Genomic DNA, 19,364 nt, shown 5'->3' on the forward strand with positions numbered 1-19,364 from the left:
GTCTCTCATGATTTGTCTCCTATTTTTTAATCCTTTTGATGGATTTAAGGATCTGTGGTAATGTCCTCTGTTTGATTACTAGCACTGTTAAATTTGGATCTTCCATTTTCTTTTTCTTTTTTTTTTTATCTTTCAAAAATATTATTTACCATTTTATTGGACAGAGAGAGATCACAAACAGGCGGAGAGGCAGGCAGAGAGAGAGAGGGAAGCAGGCTCCCTGCAGAGCAGAGAGCCCAATGCGGGGCTCGATCCCAGGACCCTGAGACCATGATCTGAGCCAAAGGCAGAGGCTTTAACCCACTGAGCCACTCAGGTGCCCCTCTTCTAGTTTTTTTTTTTTTTTTTTTTTAAGATTTTCATTTATTTATTTGACAGAGAGAGATCACAAGTAGGCAGAGAGGCAGGCAGAAAGAGAGAGGAGGAAGCAGGCTCCCTGCTGAGCAGAGAGCCTGATGCGGGACTCAATCCCAGGACCCTGAGATCATGACCTGAGCCGAAGGCAGCGGGTTAACCCACTGAGCCACCCAGGCGCCCCCTCTTCTAGTTTTCTTAATGGGACAACTTAGATTGCTGGTTTTACACCATCTTCTTCGGAGTATAAGCCTTTAGTGCCATCAGTTTTCCTCTAAACAATGTTTTATCCACTTCCCACAAATTTTGATACATTTTCTTTTTGTTCTCTACCCCAGATTATCTAATTTCCCCTTGTCACGTCATCTTTGACTCATGTCTTACACAGAAGTGTGTTGCTTCATGTCCAAATATTTTTTCCCACCTGCCTTTCAGTTACCGATAACTGTTTTAATTCTTTCATGGTCAAGGCACATATTTTGAATGATTTCAATTATTGTAAAACATTTTAGAGTTTTTTACAGCTTATGGACTCACAGTCTATCTTATTGAACGTTCTAGGTGCCCTCGAAAATCGTTGGTATTCAGCTGTTTTGGGTGACGTGGTACATAAACATCAATTCAGTTACGTTGCCGGGTAGTGTTTTTGAAGTCTGCTGTGTCCTCCTTTCTGTCCACTTGTTTTGTCCATTAGTGACGGGAGTTTGAACCTTCGGTCTTTTTCTCCAGTCAGTGCATTAGTTTTTGCTTTACGTGTTTTGCAGCTGTGTTAGCAGATGCTTACATGTTTAGAATGACGTCTTGCTTATCCGTTGACCCACGTGTCATTATTTTGTGTACTTGGTTATCTCTGAGACTTGTCATGCCTGTTCTTCTCTTTTTTGAGATTTTATTTATTTTTATTTGACAGAAAGACAGTGAGAGAGGGGACACAGGCAGGGGGGTGATGGGAGAGGGAGAAGCAGGCTTCCCGCTGAGTAGGGAGCCCAATGTGGGGCTCCATCCCAGGACCCTGAGATCATGACCGGAGCTGAAGGCAGATGCTTAACAGACGTAGCCACCCAAGTGCCCCATCATTCCTTGTTTTAAAGTACACTTTTTTTGCTATTCATATAGCTCACCCTGCTTTTGACAGGAGTTACAAAATACATGGGTTTTATTTATAGACATAAACATCCATTTACTTTTAACTTGCCCGAATATTATATTTCAGTTTTCTGTCGATAGTAGGTAATAGGATATCACTTTTTTTTTTCCATTCTGATAGTCTCTAATGTGCCCATATTAGTAGTGTTTATAAAGCTTCCAGAAGGTCCTGACCCGCTAATTCCTTCGTCTCGGCCCTGTCTGTGTTCATTTCTGTTGATGGGTGTTTCGTCCTGGCCCTACACTGTATTCGTCTGCCCTGCGGAGGTGTGGAGGCTCGACCGGACATCAGACACGGCGAGTTTCACATCCGGCACAGTGCTAGGTTTCGCTTTCTTTCTAAAGAAGTTTTAATGTCGTTCTGGTGCCGAGTTAAGATCTACACCTTCCTTTGAACGTGGCAGGAGCATTTCTCTTAAAGGTCAGGTGCTCACAGTGTTTGCTGTAGGCGTGGGAGCAAGAAATGGGTGTGCCCGTGCCCAATTAAGGATGTAGGGACACGGCCTGGTGCAGTTCCTCCAGCAGTAATGATTACACGACTGTTTAAGAGACGGTCTCAGGTCATTAGTGCCCTGTGTGGGTGTAGACGCTCCCGGCACACTCAGCAAAGGTTTCCAGGGGGCCAGTACTGCTGTGTGGGCCATGGGTCTGATAACCAGCCCTCTCTCCGATGGTTTCGGCCCCGCGTCCCCGCACGGGAGGCTCGCCGTTGCTGAGAGTGTGGCAAGGATCCTGCCCTGTCGTGCCCTCCTGTTGTGGCTCTGCGGTATTTCCTCCTCCGTGGCCTTCTGGGGTAGCCCTACAGCTTTCCTGCAGCTCCCACCGTTGTCCTGGGCCTCCGGAAGGAGCCCTTTCAGGGTTCCCTCTCCCCAGCTGTGTGGCGAATGACTGAAATGCCTTCAGTAGCACACGAGTGTTCCCCGAAAATACCAGCAGCATAATCACTGCCAATTCATTGCTTCAGGAAACAAAACCAAACCAAACCTGATCCACCAGGTGCAGAGGTGCCTCCCTGGGCTCACTCGGCCTGCTTTCCACCTTGCAACAAAACAGGACCCGCAAACAAGGCGGTGTTGCTTTCCAGTAAAATCGCCTTCGGTTACTTTGGGAGATGCTATAGCGAAGCCCCAAATGGCTTTCTGAGGTTTGGTTTGAGTAGGTGTGTTGCAGCGCCCTGAACCCCGTTCAAACAGTCCATGTCCTATCAGATCGTCCCTCAGAACGGGCAGCAAAGACTCAAGGTCCCAGAGCTGGCACTACGTTCCCGGGGCGGGGGGGAGGGGAAGGTATGGCCCTGCCCTCCTCCACCTCGCTGAAGAAGGCTCTCCCCTCTCCTCCCCAGGCGTGGAGAAGCTGATCCACCACCTGCGAGAGCATGGCGTGCCCGTGGCCGTAGCCACCAGCTCTGGCTGTGCATCCTTTGAGATGAAGACCAGCCGACACAAGGAGTTCTTCAGCCTGTTTGACCACATCGTTTTGGGTGATGACCCCGAAGTGAAGAATGGGAAACCGGACCCCGACATCTTCCTAACCTGTGCGAAGAGATTTTCTCCTCCGCCTCCGGTGGAGAAGGTAAGGCCCCCAGTGAGGAGAAACGTGGCCCGGAGCAGCCCCTGAGCAGGGTTTGTCCACGACTGGAGTGCCTTGTGTCCACTGTGGGAGAGCCACCGTGAGAGCAGGGCCGGGGGTCGGGGGCGGCCCACGGACCGGGACACGATCAGATCCCATCAGCTTGGCGGGAGGGGTCAGCAGGCCAGAGATCCGGGGTGCGCAGACGGGACGTTAGACAGCTTGTGAGGGACGGCCCAATGGAGGTGCCGCAGGGAAGGGGCTCTGCGCATGGGGCAGGACCACACCCGGACTGGCCAGGAGCAGCCTTCGAGGAGCCTGCTGGTTGCGTCAGCGAGGGGACTCATCAGTGCTCACAGTAGACCCCGCCCCACCCCCACAGGTGCTTGTCCCGGAGGGGTTGTTCCTGCAAGGTGTCTGCTCACAGTGACCTTGGGCTTTGTGGTGACCTCTCCAGGCTTCTGTTTGTCTGCAGGCCCAGGGCATGGGTGGGGTTTGTGGTCCAGGGCCCCCTCGCCCACCTGTGCACAGTACTGCATCATGCAGGTGCACAGTGCAGATGGGGCAGGGGTGTCAGCCACCGGACAGTGTCCAGCCGCTGGACAGTGTGGGTGCAGCTCTGCCTCAGATTCTCCTGCCTGCACTGTTCCTGTTGGCACAGGGAGCTGAGTCTCCCTATGCGCCTGCGGATTCCAGAACACGGGAGACGGTGTGGGGAGAGGGCGGGCGGAAGTCTGACTGTGCGTCTGTAGATTCCAGAACACGGGAGACGGTGTGCAGAGGGGGCGGGCTGAGGTCTGACTGTGCGCCTCTCCGGATTCCAGAACATGGGAGACGGTGTGGGGAGGGGACGGGCTGAGGTCTGACTGTGCGCCTGCGGATTCCGGAACACGGGAGATGGTGGGGGGGGGGCGGGCTGAGGTCTGACTGTGCACCCCTGCGGATTCCAGAACACGGGAGACGGTGTGGGGAGGGGGTAGGCTGAGGTCTGACTGTGCGCCTGTAGATTCCAGAACACAGGAGACGGTGTGCGGAGGGGGCAGGCTGAGGTCTGACTGTGCGCCTGTAGATTCCAGAACATGGGAGATGGTGTGCGGAGGGGGCGGGCTGAGGTCTGACTGTGCGCCCCTGCACGTTCCAGAACACGGAGCTGGTGTGGGGAGAGGGCGGGTTGAGGTCTGACTGTGCGCCTGTAAATTCAAGAACACGGGAGATGGTGTGCAGAGGGGGCGGGCAGAGGTCTGACTGTGCACCTGTAGATTCCAGAACACGGGAGACGGTGTGGAGCGGGGGCGGGTTGAGGTCTGACTGTGCACCTGTAGATTCCAGAACACGGGAGACGGTGTGCAGAGGGGGCGGGCGGAGGTCTGACTGTGCACCTGTAGATTCCAGAACACGGGAGACGGTGTGGAGCGGGGGCGGGTTGAGGTCTGACTGTGCACCTGTAGATTCCAGAACACGGGAGACGGTGTGCAGAGGGGGCGGGCGGAGGTCTGACTGTGCACCTGTAGATTCCAGAACACAGGAGACGGTGTGCGGAGGGGGCAGGCTGAGGTCTGACTGTGCGCCTGTAGATTCCAGAACATGGGAGATGGTGTGCGGAGGGGGCGGGCTGAGGTCTGACTGTGCGCCCCTGCACGTTCCAGAACACGGAGCTGGTGTGGGGAGAGGGCGGGTTGAGGTCTGACTGTGCGCCTGTAAATTCAAGAACACGGGAGATGGTGTGCAGAGGGGGCGGGCAGAGGTCTGACTGTGCACCTGTAGATTCCAGAACACGGGAGACGGTGTGGAGCGGGGGCGGGTTGAGGTCTGACTGTGCACCTGTAGATTCCAGAACACGGGAGACGGTGTGCAGAGGGGGCGGGCGGAGGTCTGACTGTGCACCTGTAGATTCCAGAACACGGGAGACGGTGTGGAGCGGGGGCGGGTTGAGGTCTGACTGTGCACCTGTAGATTCCAGAACACGGGAGACGGTGTGCAGAGGGGGCGGGCGGAGGTCTGACTGTGCGCCCCTGCACATTCCAGAACACAGGGAGTCGGTTGGGGAGGGGGCAGGCTGAGGTCTGACTGTGCACCTGTAGATTCCAGAACACGGGAGACGGTGTGGAGCGGGGGCGGGTTGAGGTCTGACTGTGCACCTGTAGATTCCAGAACACGGGAGACGGTGTGCAGAGGGGGCGGGCGGAGGTCTGACTGTGCGCCCCTGCACATTCCAGAACACAGGGAGTCGGTTGGGGAGGGGGCAGGCTGAAGTCTGACTGTGCGCCCCTGCACGTTCCAGAACATAGGGAGTTCGTGTGGGGAGAGGGCGGGTTGAGGTCTGACTGTGCGCCTGTAAATTCCAGAACACGGGAGATAGTGTGCGGAGGGGGCGGGCAGAGGTCTGACTGTGCTCCTGTAGATTCCAGAACATGGGAGACGGTGTGGAGCGGGGGCGGGTTGAGGTCTTACTGTGCGCCTGTAAATTCCAGAACACGGGAGATGGTGTGCAGAGGGGGTGGGCTGAGGTCTGACTGTGCGCATGTAGATTCCAGAACACAGGGAGACGGTTGGGGAGGGGGCAGGCTGAGGTCTGACTGTGCGCCTGTAGATTCCAGAACACGGGAGACGGTGTGGAGAGGGGGTGGGTTGAGGTCTGACTGTGCGCCTGTAAATTCCAGAACACGGGAGATGGTGTGCGGAGGGAGCGGGTTGAGGTCTGACTGTGCACCTGTAAATTCCAGAACACGGGAGATGGTGTGCGGAGGGAGCGGGTTGAGGTCTGACTGTGCACCTGTAAATTCCAGAACACGGGAGATGGTGTGCGGAGGGAGCGGGTTGAGGTCTGACTGTGCACCTGTAGATTCCAGAACACGGGAGATGGTGTGCAGAGGGGGCAGGCGGAGATCTGACTGTGCGCCCCTGCACATTCCAGAACACAGGGAGTCGGTGTGGGGAGAGGGCGGGTTGAGGTCTGACTGTGCGCCTGTAGATTCCAGAACACGGGAAACGGTGTGCGGAGGGGGCAGGCTAAGGTCTGATTGTGCGCCTGTAGATTCCAGAACACCGGAGATGGTGTGGGGAGGGGGCAGGCTGAGATCTGACTGTGCGCCCCTGCACGTTCCAGAACATAGGGAGTTGGTGTGGGGAGAGGGCGAGTTGAGGTCTGACTGTGCTCCTGTAGATTCCAGAACACGGGAGACAGTGTGGAGCGGGGGCGGGTTGAGGTCTGACTGTGCGCCTGTAAATTCCAGAACATGGGAGATGGTGTGTGGAGGGGGCGGGTTGAGGTCTGACTGTGCGCCTGTAAATTCCAGAACATGGGGGATGGTGTGCGGAGGGGGTGGGCTGAGGTCTGACTGTGCGCCTATAGATTCCAGAACACAGGGAGACGGTGTGGGGAGGGGCCAGGCTGAGGTCTGACTGTGCACCTGTAGATTCCAGAACACAGGGAGACAGTGTGGAGAGGGGGACGAGCGCAGGTCTGACTGTGCGCCTGTAGATTCCAGAACACTGGAGACGGTTTGAAGAGGGAGCGGGCTGAGGTCTGACTATGCGACCGTGCAGATTCCAGAAGGACGCGGGGACTGATCGAGAGGCTGGTTTCTCTTGTTTGCGTGCTGGCGGCAGGGAGATCACTGCTCAGGTGACCATGTGTCTGTTGGCTCCTGGGTTGCGGGACGTTGGGCGGAGTTGGTGAGGTCCTTACTTCGTCACTTCAGGGAAGAACACTTCATGGTCATTCTTTTCTCGCTCCCCAGAGAGCCCGAGATGGAGGCAGGCCCTTTTCTGACACGAATCCCGGGTGCTATTCAGTTGACAAGAAGGACGCACAGCCTGTTTGCCCTGAAGCTGAGGGGCTGGGGCACGTTTCGTCGATCCGTTCTGTGTGTGTCGTGTTCTGTTTTGTTTGGCTCTGGGTCCGCTGACTAGCTTGACCTGTGATGGCAGTAATTACGAGTGAGTCAGGGCTCGCTTACTGTGGACCCGGCCACGGTAAGATACATACGATACATGGACGCGGGCGGGTTCAGATCTCACCATGGAGTCCAGCTCGGTGGTTCTGGATGGGGGCGAGCCCACCGTGGCCGGGTCCCAAAGCCATGGACAGAAAGAGGAGCCCCTTGCGGGGCTGGCCGAACAGACCCGGGGCGCAGCCTGTGTTGGCTTCATGTCTCAGGGCATCGAGACGCCTGCGTGCTTGGCATCCCACAAATTCCACGGCTGTGTCTTCTTTTCCCCAAGAACCTCGCTTCCTGGTGGGCTCTCTGCCTTCAGAGGACCAAGTCCCCCTGCGAGAAGAGCCCCTTGTCTTGTCGGGCGCACGTTTCTGTTGATTCACAAGTGTCGTGCAGGTGCCACGTGTGCTGGACAGACGGGTTCGCGGAGCCGTTCAGAGTCTGCGGCCCCGGCTTTCAGTGGGGTCTGCGGAGCTGATGGGAGCTCCCTAGGATACTGGCCCTCCGCGGAGCAGCTGGTGCAGCGGAGGCCGTGAGCGGGATAAAGGAGCTCCGTGTCGTTCCGCGATCGCTGTCCCTCCTTCACGAGGCAGGGTGTCCGTGGAAACGTGGCATTTCCACGTTTGACGGTGGGGAAACAGGGTTTCTAGGGTTTCTAGGGAAGGTGCACGCGCGCTCTCCTGCTCGCTTCGCAGGAAAACGTTCGCGGGATCCCGTGGAGAGCGAGGGCGCCGCGCCGTGTGAGCACAGGGCTCCGTGTAGCCGTGTTGCCGTGTTCTTCTCCCGACAGGATTTGTTTCAGACTTGTCGGAGGGAAACGAGCACTTGCGTATCTTCACGGTCATTTAGCTCCTAAACTGTGCGAGGCATCACCCTTGTTGCTAATTAATCCGTGTTTATTGACGTGTGTGTTTGTCTCCCGGAACTGCAACCATTCTGGTCGTATTTCTTAGGCAAAGAGAGTCCAGGCTTTGGGGCTTTCTCGTTGGGTGACCTGCGCGTGCTAACACTGCAGGGAGGTTTGGCCAGGCCCCTTCTTGTGGGCACAGCCTTAACTTTGTACTCGGGTTCTTTTTCCTGCCTCGTACGCAAAGCACTTGCAGAGAGGGATGTTGGAATAGGCAAAGGTTCTTCGACCACGTCCCACTGCTTTCTGTTTGAGGCAGCACCGTGCCTGCCACGTTCAAGGGCATTTGCCATGATTCCTAAGTCGCTGGAGAGATTCACCGTCGCCGGCGGGCATTCATTATACTGTGGGTGTCGTCCAATTAATTAGGTGCTGTGGTACTGCTAGGAAGGAGGAACAAGCAAGCGGTGTCAAAGGGAGAGATCACGTTAACATGTTACTTACCATTCTACCAGGAGAAGTGACCACAGAGCTGGCATGAACCACGTTCTCACGGAAATGATTATTTCTGAACTATGCACGTGTCCTTCTTTTGTGCTAAAGAGAAGCAAAAATGGTCCCATCTCAGAAAGTCCCCCCAACCTGTCACACAGCATGCAGTGGGTGGGAGCCGCCCGGACGGTCGAGGCCCCGTGGGGCGGGGTCACCTGTGCTCTGGTTCCCGCAGCACACCTGCTCCTGCAGCCTTCGAGACGGAGCGGCCGGCCCCACACCTCGAGGCGGGTCGAGGGACATAAGCCGGGAGTCACCCCCAGGTCCTTGGGCGGTGTGAGCTTCCGTTCAAGTTCCTGGCCCCCAGCTGTGCACACGTCTGGTGCAAAATGGAAAGGATGATGGCGCCGCGGACTCGGGATTGCTTGGGTTGACACGTACTAGCAGTAAATCCCCACATCAGTTCCAAGAAGCGTCGTCGTAATTACTCTGCATGTTTGGGTTTTCATGCTAATGTTAAGAACTGAGTTCCAGGGTGCTTTTTTATTCCTCGATACTCTGCTTTCTTTTCCAGAAAGTTCTGTACATTAAGCGTTTCTATACCTAAAGAGTTAAAAAAAAAAAATGATAAACACATCATGGTTGGTGAGTTCTAATTGCGTAACGTCCCCCTGGCTGACCTGAGACCGTCCTGTCAGGGACAAAAGGAATGACCCGAGCTGACTTCCCAGTGCAGGAAAAGGGCAGTGAAGAGGTTGTTCCTGATCTTGTGGCAAAGAGACATGTTCCTTTAGGATCCCCTGTCAGGACCTCTTTTTCCATACGCCGTCTCTGTCCCCAGGGTTTGCACGCAGGCGTGGGCTGTCAGTGGGCTCCTGCCATCTCTGGCTCTGTGTGAAGAACGTCTTGACCTCCCAGAACGATGGGAAGCCAGCACGTGCATTGCTGGGTCAGAGTTCGGGTTAGGTCGGTGGCCAGCGGAGCTGTGCAGGGCCCTTGGTCTTTTGCGTGAGGGTACGTTGCTGAGGTAGCCTCCCACTGCCAGCACCCCGGTCCGGGCACAGCGGTGCTGCAGCAGCTTCTGGGGATGAGGAGTGTCACGGTGCCCTCGTGGTCTGCCTCCCCCAGGGCCCTGAGGGACCCAGCAGAGTCCGCCATTGCTGGCCAGGCCTCATGACCACTTTGTCCTCTTGTCTCTCATAATGACTGAGCAAAATATAGCGGTTTCAGGAATACTTAATGTCTCCTGCAACATGGCTTACCTCCCTTATTGCATTAAAAAAAAAAAATTCAAGTATCGTGAATATTATCTTCCGTTACTACCCTTTTATGTCTTCTGTTACGGAACCTACCTATTATGCTTGGTTTCCTTGGAGTTTCCACGAATGAGATTGCTGGCTTTTCCAAATTCCCATCAGGGAGGAAAAACGTGTCCCATACTCTCTCTTAGGTTCCGTATCGGGTGCCTGTAAATTAAACCAACAAAAGGTCTGAGTAAGAGACAAGACAGATTTTTATTCACTTATGGATGTGGCAGTTCACAGAAACAATGTGATTCACGGAGGCCGTTGGCGTATGAGGCTTATATACCATCTTAATAGAGGCTGGAGAAAGACCGAGGGACCCGTCAGGAGGGCCAGGGACCGTCAGGAAAACGAAATGGGCTCTTAGAGCAGGTGGGAGACGTGGTAGGTTGACGACAATGCCGCAATGTTTAGGTGGCTTCCTAACGCAGACCCTGCCTGGTGCTGGCCTCTGCAGCAGCTAAGACTCCACTTTCTCCCGCTGGAAAACTCCCAGGGACAGGCCTCCCAGCAGGTGAATTCTTTAGAAGCCTGTGCTTTGTGGACGACAAGGAGAATTCACAAAAACCCTCTTTCTGCAGCTCTTGATTCTCAATTGTCCTCTGTGCAGTGTCGTCCTCGAGCCGCTGGAGTGTGTTCTGGACTCCCTGACCCCGAAATGTCCTCTTTTCCGTTTCCAGCAACCCTCTGTCCCTTCTGCGCTGCCTCCTGTGCTCAGCCTCTCGCAGGCCCGACGCAGCGCCCTTTGTTTGCAGAGCTCCCTCGGCCTCGCTCCTCACGGGAACGAGCTTGTCTCCGCTTCTCCTACGCTGGCCTCATCCCACACCTCCGCCCACCCCAGGCGCTGTGGTCCCGTCTGCCCCCGTCTTTGCCTGGTCCGTCCTGCCTTCTGGTGCATCTGCCGTCCAGCCCGTCGCGGCCTCCCCTGCGACCTGCTGCTCTCCTCCAGGTCCTCCCTTCCTGCCCACGTGGCTCCCTTGCCCTGCAGATTCGGTCCTGCCATCCTGCCCAGAGACCTCCTCCATGCTGGGGACCTCCGCAGCGCCCCTGCCATCTCTGCAGACCTGCGGCAGCACCCTCCCCTGCTGGCAGCGCCCTTGAGCGAAGACGACCGCGTGGGTAACTGCTCAGCTCTGTTCAGGGGGACTCGCGGCAAGCCCCCGGTGAAGCCGTTCACCACGGGACGCCTGTTTCTCCCGCTCATGCGAGAGCTTCACACACGCACATGTCATACGCACGTATTTCACACAGACATGCAGGTCACACATGTTGTAAACTGCTGAAACGGGAGGCCAGTGGCGACGTTTGTGACCCCTGGAGGGGCGCCTTCCCAAGTTATGCTTGTACTGTGCTTGCAGCGGCACCGGGGCTGAGCGGTTTCTCCGTTCTGCGTGCACTTGGGCATGGGCTGTGACAACCGCGTACAGCCGTTGCCGAGAACACCGTGCTTGTCGGGCCGTCACAACAAACGGCACGCACACTCGGAGCTCTCTGGGTCAAGCCAGCACACTCCCAGGGGACATGGGACAGGGCGTCAGACATTGAGAAGGAGGACCCATAGCTAGGAATTCTGATGTTCACTAAGCGGCTGTGCACGCCAGTAATTCCTCCCCGACAGGAGCAGTCTTGCCCCAGTGGCAGAGCGGGGACAGCCCGCCAGGGTCCCCGTGGGTTTCGCCGTCAGTCGTGCTTTTCCCGCTCCAGGGTTTGTAAAGCTGGTGTGGTAGAGTCGCTGTGCTCCGCGCCCACGTGACTCTCCCCGCCTCCCGTGCCCTCACGGTGCGCAGACCCCTCGGCCGGGCGGCCCTGTCCCTCGCTGCTTCCTCCCGCACTGCGTCTTCGCCGGCTCCCCTGCGTTGCGAACGAGCCAGGCACGGAGCCTTTTGTGCGGGCTGTGTCTGCAGACGCTCTGTGGGGATGAGAGAATGGGGCCCAAGGTCGGGAAGCACGGGTGTCGGCACAGTCTGGGTTAAGTCAGTACTCAGTGCACACGCCCCGGTGATTCCCGAGGACTGCGTTTAATAAATTTGCGGTGGTTTTCTGGTTTTTTCTTGTAAAGGCTTGTCCGAAGCAGGTCACGTCCGCATTGCTTTGTGTGTTTAAGCTGCAGTGTGGAGGTCACCTCGGGGGTTTGGGGAGTGTTGCACGTGTAGCCCCAAATCTCTGTGTCCTGGAAGCTGCACTCCAGGCCGACAGGTACATGTGGACACCCGCTTCGGCCCACACTTGGCTGCAGCTTTGTCCCAAGTGTTTGCGAGAGGATCCAAATCTCTGCGGGGTGCGGGGGACCTCGGACCCATCCGTCTTGAACACTGTCCGAATTCTGAAAAGCCCCATCCTCATTTCGTCAACAGGATTAAAGTGGGAGCTCTTGTCTCCTACACACAAGTTTGTCCCCCGGATGAACGCACGAGGCGTTGGGGTGTGGATCTTGCACAAGGGAGGCACGTTGGCTGCTCTGACGGGAATTTCTTGCCGACATCGCCTTTCTCAGCCATCAGTGAATCAGCACACGTTCTTCCTTCGTACTTTGGGGAAGACGATGGGTCTGTCTTATTAGCTACAGACCTCGGAGCACAGCTAGAGGGTGTGTGGGTTGTTTTTATCTTTTTCCACCATGATTTATAAAATCCGTAAGTAAGTATTTTGGATCAGCCTTACCTGTGCACTCGGAGGCTCAGCCCTGGACGAGTCCCTCCTAGGCCTAGTCCTCACCGCTGCTGTGGGCGGCTACCACACACGGAGTCAGTGGAAGCAACCCTGGGCTTTATCTCTGGGTTCCCCAGGTCAGGATTCGGAGTGTGGCGTCCCAGCTTCCCTTCTCCAGGACTCGGGTGTGGCGTCAGGACCTACCGGGCCGCGCTGCTCTCCAGAGGCTGCGGAAGAGCCCGTGTCGCAGGCCATCAGGTCGTGAGTCGCCAGAACCCAGTTCCTTGCGGGGTACGCCTTCATGGTCCGCCTTCCCGGATGGCTGTCCCTGGCGCTGTGCCCTCTGGTCCTGCAGGCCTCCTCTGGTCCTGTCTCCCAGAACTTAAGAGGAAGCTGCTTCGAACCCTTCCTATCCTCGAAGTCTCTGTCTCTGTCTCTGCAGCGTCCCCCGCACTCCAGCCAGAGAACATGTGCAGCTTTTCCAGGAGCACCTGATCCGATTAGGAACCCCCCCACCCCACCCCCGCCGCCTTCCGTCTGGGACACCCGCCCTTCCTGGAGGTCCGTGACCTGAATCCCACCCACAAAGCCCCTTCACCCCATGAGGGACCGCCGTCCCAGGTTCTGGTCAGTGAGGCGTGGACATCTTGGGGGCCCGTGCTGCCCACTTCCGTGCTTGCTCCCGGTTTCAGTTTCCCCCACTTACAGAATGCACAGAAGACGGTCATGGTGTGTTCAAATGACATGTGCTGCAGGAGTCAAGCTGCTCCGGGCCACCCCGCCCGGGGCTTCCTTCCTGGGACCCTTCTCCGCTGGTTCTCCGCCGTCAGCCAGGGGTTCGGATTCTCATTCTTCAGTATCCCGTTGCTGACCCGCAGCGACTCCCCCCGGGTCCTGGGGTGCCCTGGTCGGGAGGAGGCTGGTGCCACACTCAGAGACCTGCGTCCCACACATGCCGGCACTCACTCGGTGGGGACGCCGTGTCTGAGGGTCAGAGCTCCTCACTGCCGCTCCGTTTCTAAAGGGAGAGAGTGCGCTGCACACTGACGAGATTGAAGTCTCCGGCATAAACCCACGGGTTTATAAATCCAAGCGTGCTTCTCCTCCATACTCCCCGGGCAGAGTGGGAAAGCCGGCGGACTGTACGGCGTCAGCTGGCTGCCGTCCCAGAAGAGAAGACCCGAGTGCGGTTCTGAGATCACACATAGGACTCTGGACAGGGATTGGGTTCCGCTCAGAATCTTAGCAACCAATTACAACGCACATTCCATCTGCAGACCCCAAGAAGAGCCTCGGAAACGCGCGGCCTGTCCTTAATACTCCTGAGAGAAGCTCCAAGCCCGTTGGGACCCACGACCCCTTCCGCACTGTTCCCCACCCGGCTTCAGGGCAGTGCCCCTTTCCCATCACCCCGCTGCCAGGGGCCAGGACACCATTCTTGTCCTGCTCGCACGCTCCTCGTCCCAGCGCGTCTCCTGAATCGTTGAGTCCCGACGGGAAGAGAGATGCCCGTCTGCATCCCAAGAGGTGATGTTTGCGTTCCCCTTGTCTAAAGGAAGAGGATGGTGGACGGGACACCCTCCTGGTGACCTGACCTTGTGTCCCCTTGGCACATTTTCTCCCAGACACTCTGCAGAGCCCACAGCTGACCAGGCAGGGGAGGGAAGGGCAGGGGTCCCAGGGCGCTTTACCTTTTTACTCACTTTCATGTCTGATGTGATGCCGACAGAACCGCAGTGTTGCAGCCCTGCAGACAAGGAGAGGGAAAGTTGGTGTCTGTTCTATTTAATCCCTTAAGGGATTTTGGAAGGAAAGTGGACGACGTCTACGGAAACAAGATGAATGTATCTGTGTCAACAGGACTTCTGCCGCAGCATAGCGTATGTCGTGGAAAACTAAACTTCTCCCCAATACTTCTCCCTAAAACGTCTAGGGGACGTTCAGCGCCTTCCTCTGAAAACAAGCTTCTACCTTAGAGCTCCGTAAGCAACGCTGACTCAACAGACTGAATCACAAGCAGGACTGTGCTCCTTGTCCGTCACAGACCCACAGTCCACCCTGGAACCCACGGAATCTGCTTTCTGGAGACAATCTCCCTGGACAGGTGCATCGCAGAGCATTCCGGAAACCCTGCCCATGATGACATGCTAGTGGACAGCTTAGAATCAAACATCAGCACGGGGCTTGGTAGACAAGACAAGACGGTCGCACGCCTCCCCTGAGAACCAGCACGCCCTCCTTTCTGGAAATGCTGGGTCTGCAAGGGCGCGGCATGAAAACAGCTCCCCTCCCGTAAGTGGGCGTCTCGGGAGTTTGAGGGCAGGAGCCTCCACAGACCTTCATGAGCACCGCAGCGCAGGTCCGTTCATGGAGCTTCCCTGGCCGGGAAGCAGGTGGCTGGGTCGGCCGCAATGGGCAGGGACCCAGACACCTGAAGCTGCCGCGTGAGGGGCCGGGACACGCGCACCTCCCGTATGACAGCGCTGCCCTCCCCCGGCTTGGGGACCTACGGCGGCTCTCCCTGTGTGCAGAGCACGTTCTCTGTCCTTGCCAGCCTCTCCTGCACAGGAGCTTTGGAGATGGCTTAGAAAATGCCCGTCCTCAGGACAGCAAAGACACTCTACTCGCCCGTGACCATTCCGTGTGCCCGAGCCTCTGCAGCCGGCCCTCGCTGAGACAGCCCAGCGTGGCTGTGCCTTCGCTCTTCTGGGGACGCGGGGAGCTGGGCCATGTAGGAAGCCCATATTCCCTTTGCCCTGACACATCTCAAGGCAGTTCTTCCACCAAGAAAGCGGTCGTCGACCGTTACATACAAGTTAATGCTCTACATGTGGTGTTGGACTCCGCACACCGGGCGGCCTGGACGATGGACATGTATGCTCTCGTGGTCCCGCAGGACGCGGGGAGCCCTACGTCAGGGTGCCCGTGCGGTTCGTTTGCACCCTCACGTGCCTTTGTCCTGCCGTGGCTTTTCCTCGGACCGTGGGAGTGCGGAGCAGAGCAGTCTCGCTCCTCCTCTTCGGTGAGGACTCCAGGCCTGTCTGACTGCCCCCCTAACCTTGCGCCAGGGCCCATTTAACCTGAAAATCCCCCTAAACACCCTGTGTCTGCAAACACAGTCACACCGTGGGAGTTGGTGTTCAGCGTGGATTTGGGGGGAGCTCAGTTCTGCCTGTGCATCACACGTGTAGGTGTAGTAATTACGTTCATGGATAATCTCCGCGGGGACGATGTCCTAGCTGAGCTGCTAACACACCAACTGACAGGGACCTCGGGTCACACCTGTGTACCAGGAGTGTCGTGTGGAACGCTGGGGAAGGCCAGTTTGATTTTGCACATTTACGTGCATGCGTAAAGTTGGAAGAGGAACAGAAGGGTTGTGTTGACTGTCCGGAAACTGCCAAGACGTGTTTTATGAATCTTTCAAATCCCCAGTGCCTTTGAGAGCTTTGTCAGGCTTCTCCATGGCTCCTGACCAATTTGGTGGACACAGAATGTATATTATTCAAATAACATTGGACAAAGGTTTCTGAGCTCTGTGCAAGTCCCTTGCTCAGCAGCTGATTTGCATGGAAATGCCTTAAAATGCACTCAGAGCCCCACAATGTAGTTTTCGTGAATAAAATGAGGCAGAATTTCCCAGGAAGCCTCCCACACGTGCCCACAACCACCCAGTTGTTAAATCCTACACTCCTTCAAAGGCTTTTCCCAAAAGGAATAGGGATCCGTTTAGTGGGGCCATTCGTTCATGGACGTAGCTTGGGACTCCAGAGGATTTGGTTGTGAATATGTTCATGTCACTGCCAGTTTTGTTCTTTGATTTCCAGACCAGAATTAACTCAGGAAGACAGTAGCCCTGCGACGTGCAAGGTACTTGTTACTTTACCAAAGCACATGTCAGGGGTGTCGAAGTCAGACATGGTTCCATAGGGGAGCACAGCACAGCTAGGAGCTGGGATCTACAACTGCAGGTAGGGGGATGGGTGCATAGTCAGTAGGGAGGTAGGTAAGTCAACAAATTGATGATAGTTAGCACAGGGAGGGAGAGAGAGAGGGACGGATAGATAGATGACGGATGGATGGATGGATGATGGATGGAGGGATGGATGCATAGCTAGATGGACGGATGGATGGAGGGAGGGAGGGGTAGACAGATGATGGATAGATAGAGGGATGGATAGATACGTAGATGATGGATGGAGGGAGGGATGGATGGATGGATGGTGGGTGGAGGGTGGAAAGAATGGATGGAGAGATGGATGGTTGGATAGATGGGTAGATAGATGATGGATGGATGGATGCATGGATGGATGGATGGATGGTTGGATAGATGGGTAGATAGATGATGGATGGATGGAGGGAGGGAGGGATGGATGGATGGATGGTGGGTGGAGGGTGGAAAGAATGGATGGAGAGATAGATTGTTGGAGAGATGGGTAGATAGATGATGGATGGATCGAGGGAGGGAGGGATGGATGGGTGGATGGATGTATGGATGGATGCATGGATGGTTGGATGGATGGATGCATGGATGGTTGGATGGATGCATGGGTGGTTGGATGGATGCATGGATGGATGGATGGTTGGATGGATGCATGGATGGATGGAGGAAGGGAGGGGTAGACATGATGGATGGATAGAGGGAGGGATAGATAGGCTGATGATGGATGGAGGAAGGGATGGATGGATGGATGGTGGGTGGAGGGTGCAAAGAATGGATGGAGAGATAGACGGTTGGATAGATGGGTAGATAGATGATGGATGGATGGATGGATGGATAGGTGATGGAGGGATGGATAGGTACCAGACAGATGGATGGATAGATGGAGTGAGAGATAGGTAGGTAGATGGTGGAGGGAGGGATGAATAGATGATGGATAGATGGACGGAGGGATAGGTAGATGATGGAGGGATGAGGGGGAAGGAGGAATGGATGGATAGATGTCTGATGGTTGGATAGATGATGGATGGAAGGACAGATGCATAGGTAGATAGATGGAGTAAGGGAAGGAGGAGTAGACAGATGATGGATAGATAGGGGAAGGGATAGATAGGTAATGATAGGTGGAGGGACAGATGGATGGATGGATGGTGGGTGGAGGGTGGAAAGAATGGACGGAGAGATAGATGGTTGGATAGATGGGTAGATAGATGATGGAAGGATGATGGAGGGATAGGTAGGTAGATGGTGGAGGCAGGGATGAATGGATGATGGATAGATGGACGGAGGGATAGGTAGATGATGGAGGGATGAGGGGAAGGAGGAATGGATGGATAGATGTCTTCTGGTGGTTCGATAGATGATGGATGGAAGGAGAGTGGGGTGACAGATGATGGATGGCGGGAGGACAGGAGAGGAGTGGATGGATAGATGGCTGATGGTTGGATAGATGGACAGATGCTGGATGGAGGGAGGGGGTGTGACAGATGATGGAGGCAGGAAGGCAGAGAAGGACGCATAGATGGGTAGATGCTGGATGGAGGGAGGGATGGACAGATGGTAGATGGAGGCAGGAAGGGAGGGAGGAATGGATGGATAGATAGGCGGCCAGTGGTTGGATAGACGGGTAGACAGATGATGGGTGGAGGGATGGATACATAGATGACGGAGGGAGGAAGGCAGGGAGGAATGGGTGCATAGACAGCTCACGGATGGAGGCATGGCGGGTTGGGGGGGACGGACGGGTCGATAGGCATGAATGCAGGGCTGGATGCGCAGACGGCGGCGTGCACGGACAAACAGTACAAACAGAAGTCCTGATTCATACGCGCGAGCTTCTGTCACTCTGATCTTACTTAAAGGGTTATGATTTAACGGGAGCCCTGACGAAGGGTATCCAGACGCGTCCTCACAGTACCGTGGTACGTACCCTCATGCGCCGTCCGACCAGAACGTGGAGATGAATACAGCCAACCTTCGCTATGAGCCCTGCCGACGGAAAACCCCTCAGAAATGAAGCCTACGGCCTCCGTCGCGATTTGATGTCTCACGGTGTAAGACCCGAACTTGGTATGACGAAATGAACACAGAGCATTACATCTGCAAAAACCGATGCCCAGTTTTCCCTTAGAGACCGTGGTTTAGTCAGCTCTGCTTCCAGGGGTTAGAGTCTGACCATCCCTGCTGAGCCGCGACGGGCACGCCCGCGGGAGTGCTTCACGGGTGCACACGGGCAACCCCAGATCGTCATCGGAGCATTTGGGGAGTGAACCTGAAGTGAGTTCCTCTCCGACTTTGCTCCACCAAGAACGGAGAAGCCCCTTTGTTCCCTCGAGACCATGTAGTCACGGGTGAAACGTGTGCCGGTTCCTTAAAAGGCACCGTGGTGACTGCTGGAAACCCAGGATTAGACACCGCGCGAACCCTCTAGTCCGTCTACACCGCATGAACCCTCTAGTCAGTCTGCGCCGCGCGGACCCTCTCGTCCGTCTACACCGCGCGGACCCTCTAGTCCGTCTACACCGCGCGAACCCTCTCGTCCGTCTACACCGCAGGAACCCTCTCGTCCGTCCGCGCCGCGCGGACCCTCTCGTCCGTCTACACCGCGCGGACCCTCTCGTCCGTCCGCGCCGCACGGACCCTCTAGTCCGTCTACACCGCGCGGACCCTCTCGTCCGTCCGCGCCGCGCGGACCCTCTCGTCCGTCTGGGCACTTCTGCCCCGTGGGAACATGGGGCCGGAGCTGAAGACCGGCCCTCGTCCCGTCGGTCCACTCCCTCTGGGGCGCCCGCCAGCCTGTCCTCGCTCTGCCGACCTGAGCTGGTGAGGACACATGACCAGAGGGCACAGTGTGGACACGGACTCCCTCGTGACCCAAAGGCACAGTGTGGGGGGCTGAGCAGGAAGCATGACCCTGGCGTCACAGCAGAGGGGGAAATGGACAGGACACCGTTGGGTGGCTGTCCCTCCCTCCGGATCAGAGTCCTCTAGCCCTGCTCCGGTCCCTCGTGGCTCCTGAGCTTACCTTACAGAAGCCGAGGGCTGCTGCGGCCCGGTCTCTCCCCGTCGCTCATCGCCGTCACGGCGGGGCATCTGGCCACACAGGCTCCTTCTCTGCCGAACCT

At 56.3% G+C, this 19,364-nt stretch overlaps 1 protein-coding gene across 1 annotated transcript in view; it reads left to right on the top strand.

The window, feature by feature from the left end:
• Positions 1–19,364, top strand: part of LOC309856267 (pseudouridine-5'-phosphatase) — an 80,333-nt gene that overhangs the window by 56,405 nt on the left and 4,564 nt on the right. The window contains exon 3 of the mRNA XM_082717192.1: positions 2,843–3,072. Coding sequence (XP_082573318.1) covers positions 2,843–3,072 — 230 coding nt within the window. The remainder of the gene's footprint in view (positions 1–2,842; positions 3,073–19,364) is intronic.

This window comes from Mustela nivalis, assembly GCF_964662115.1.
Source record: "Mustela nivalis genome assembly, chromosome: X".
Taxonomy (NCBI): domain Eukaryota; kingdom Metazoa; phylum Chordata; class Mammalia; order Carnivora; family Mustelidae; genus Mustela; species Mustela nivalis.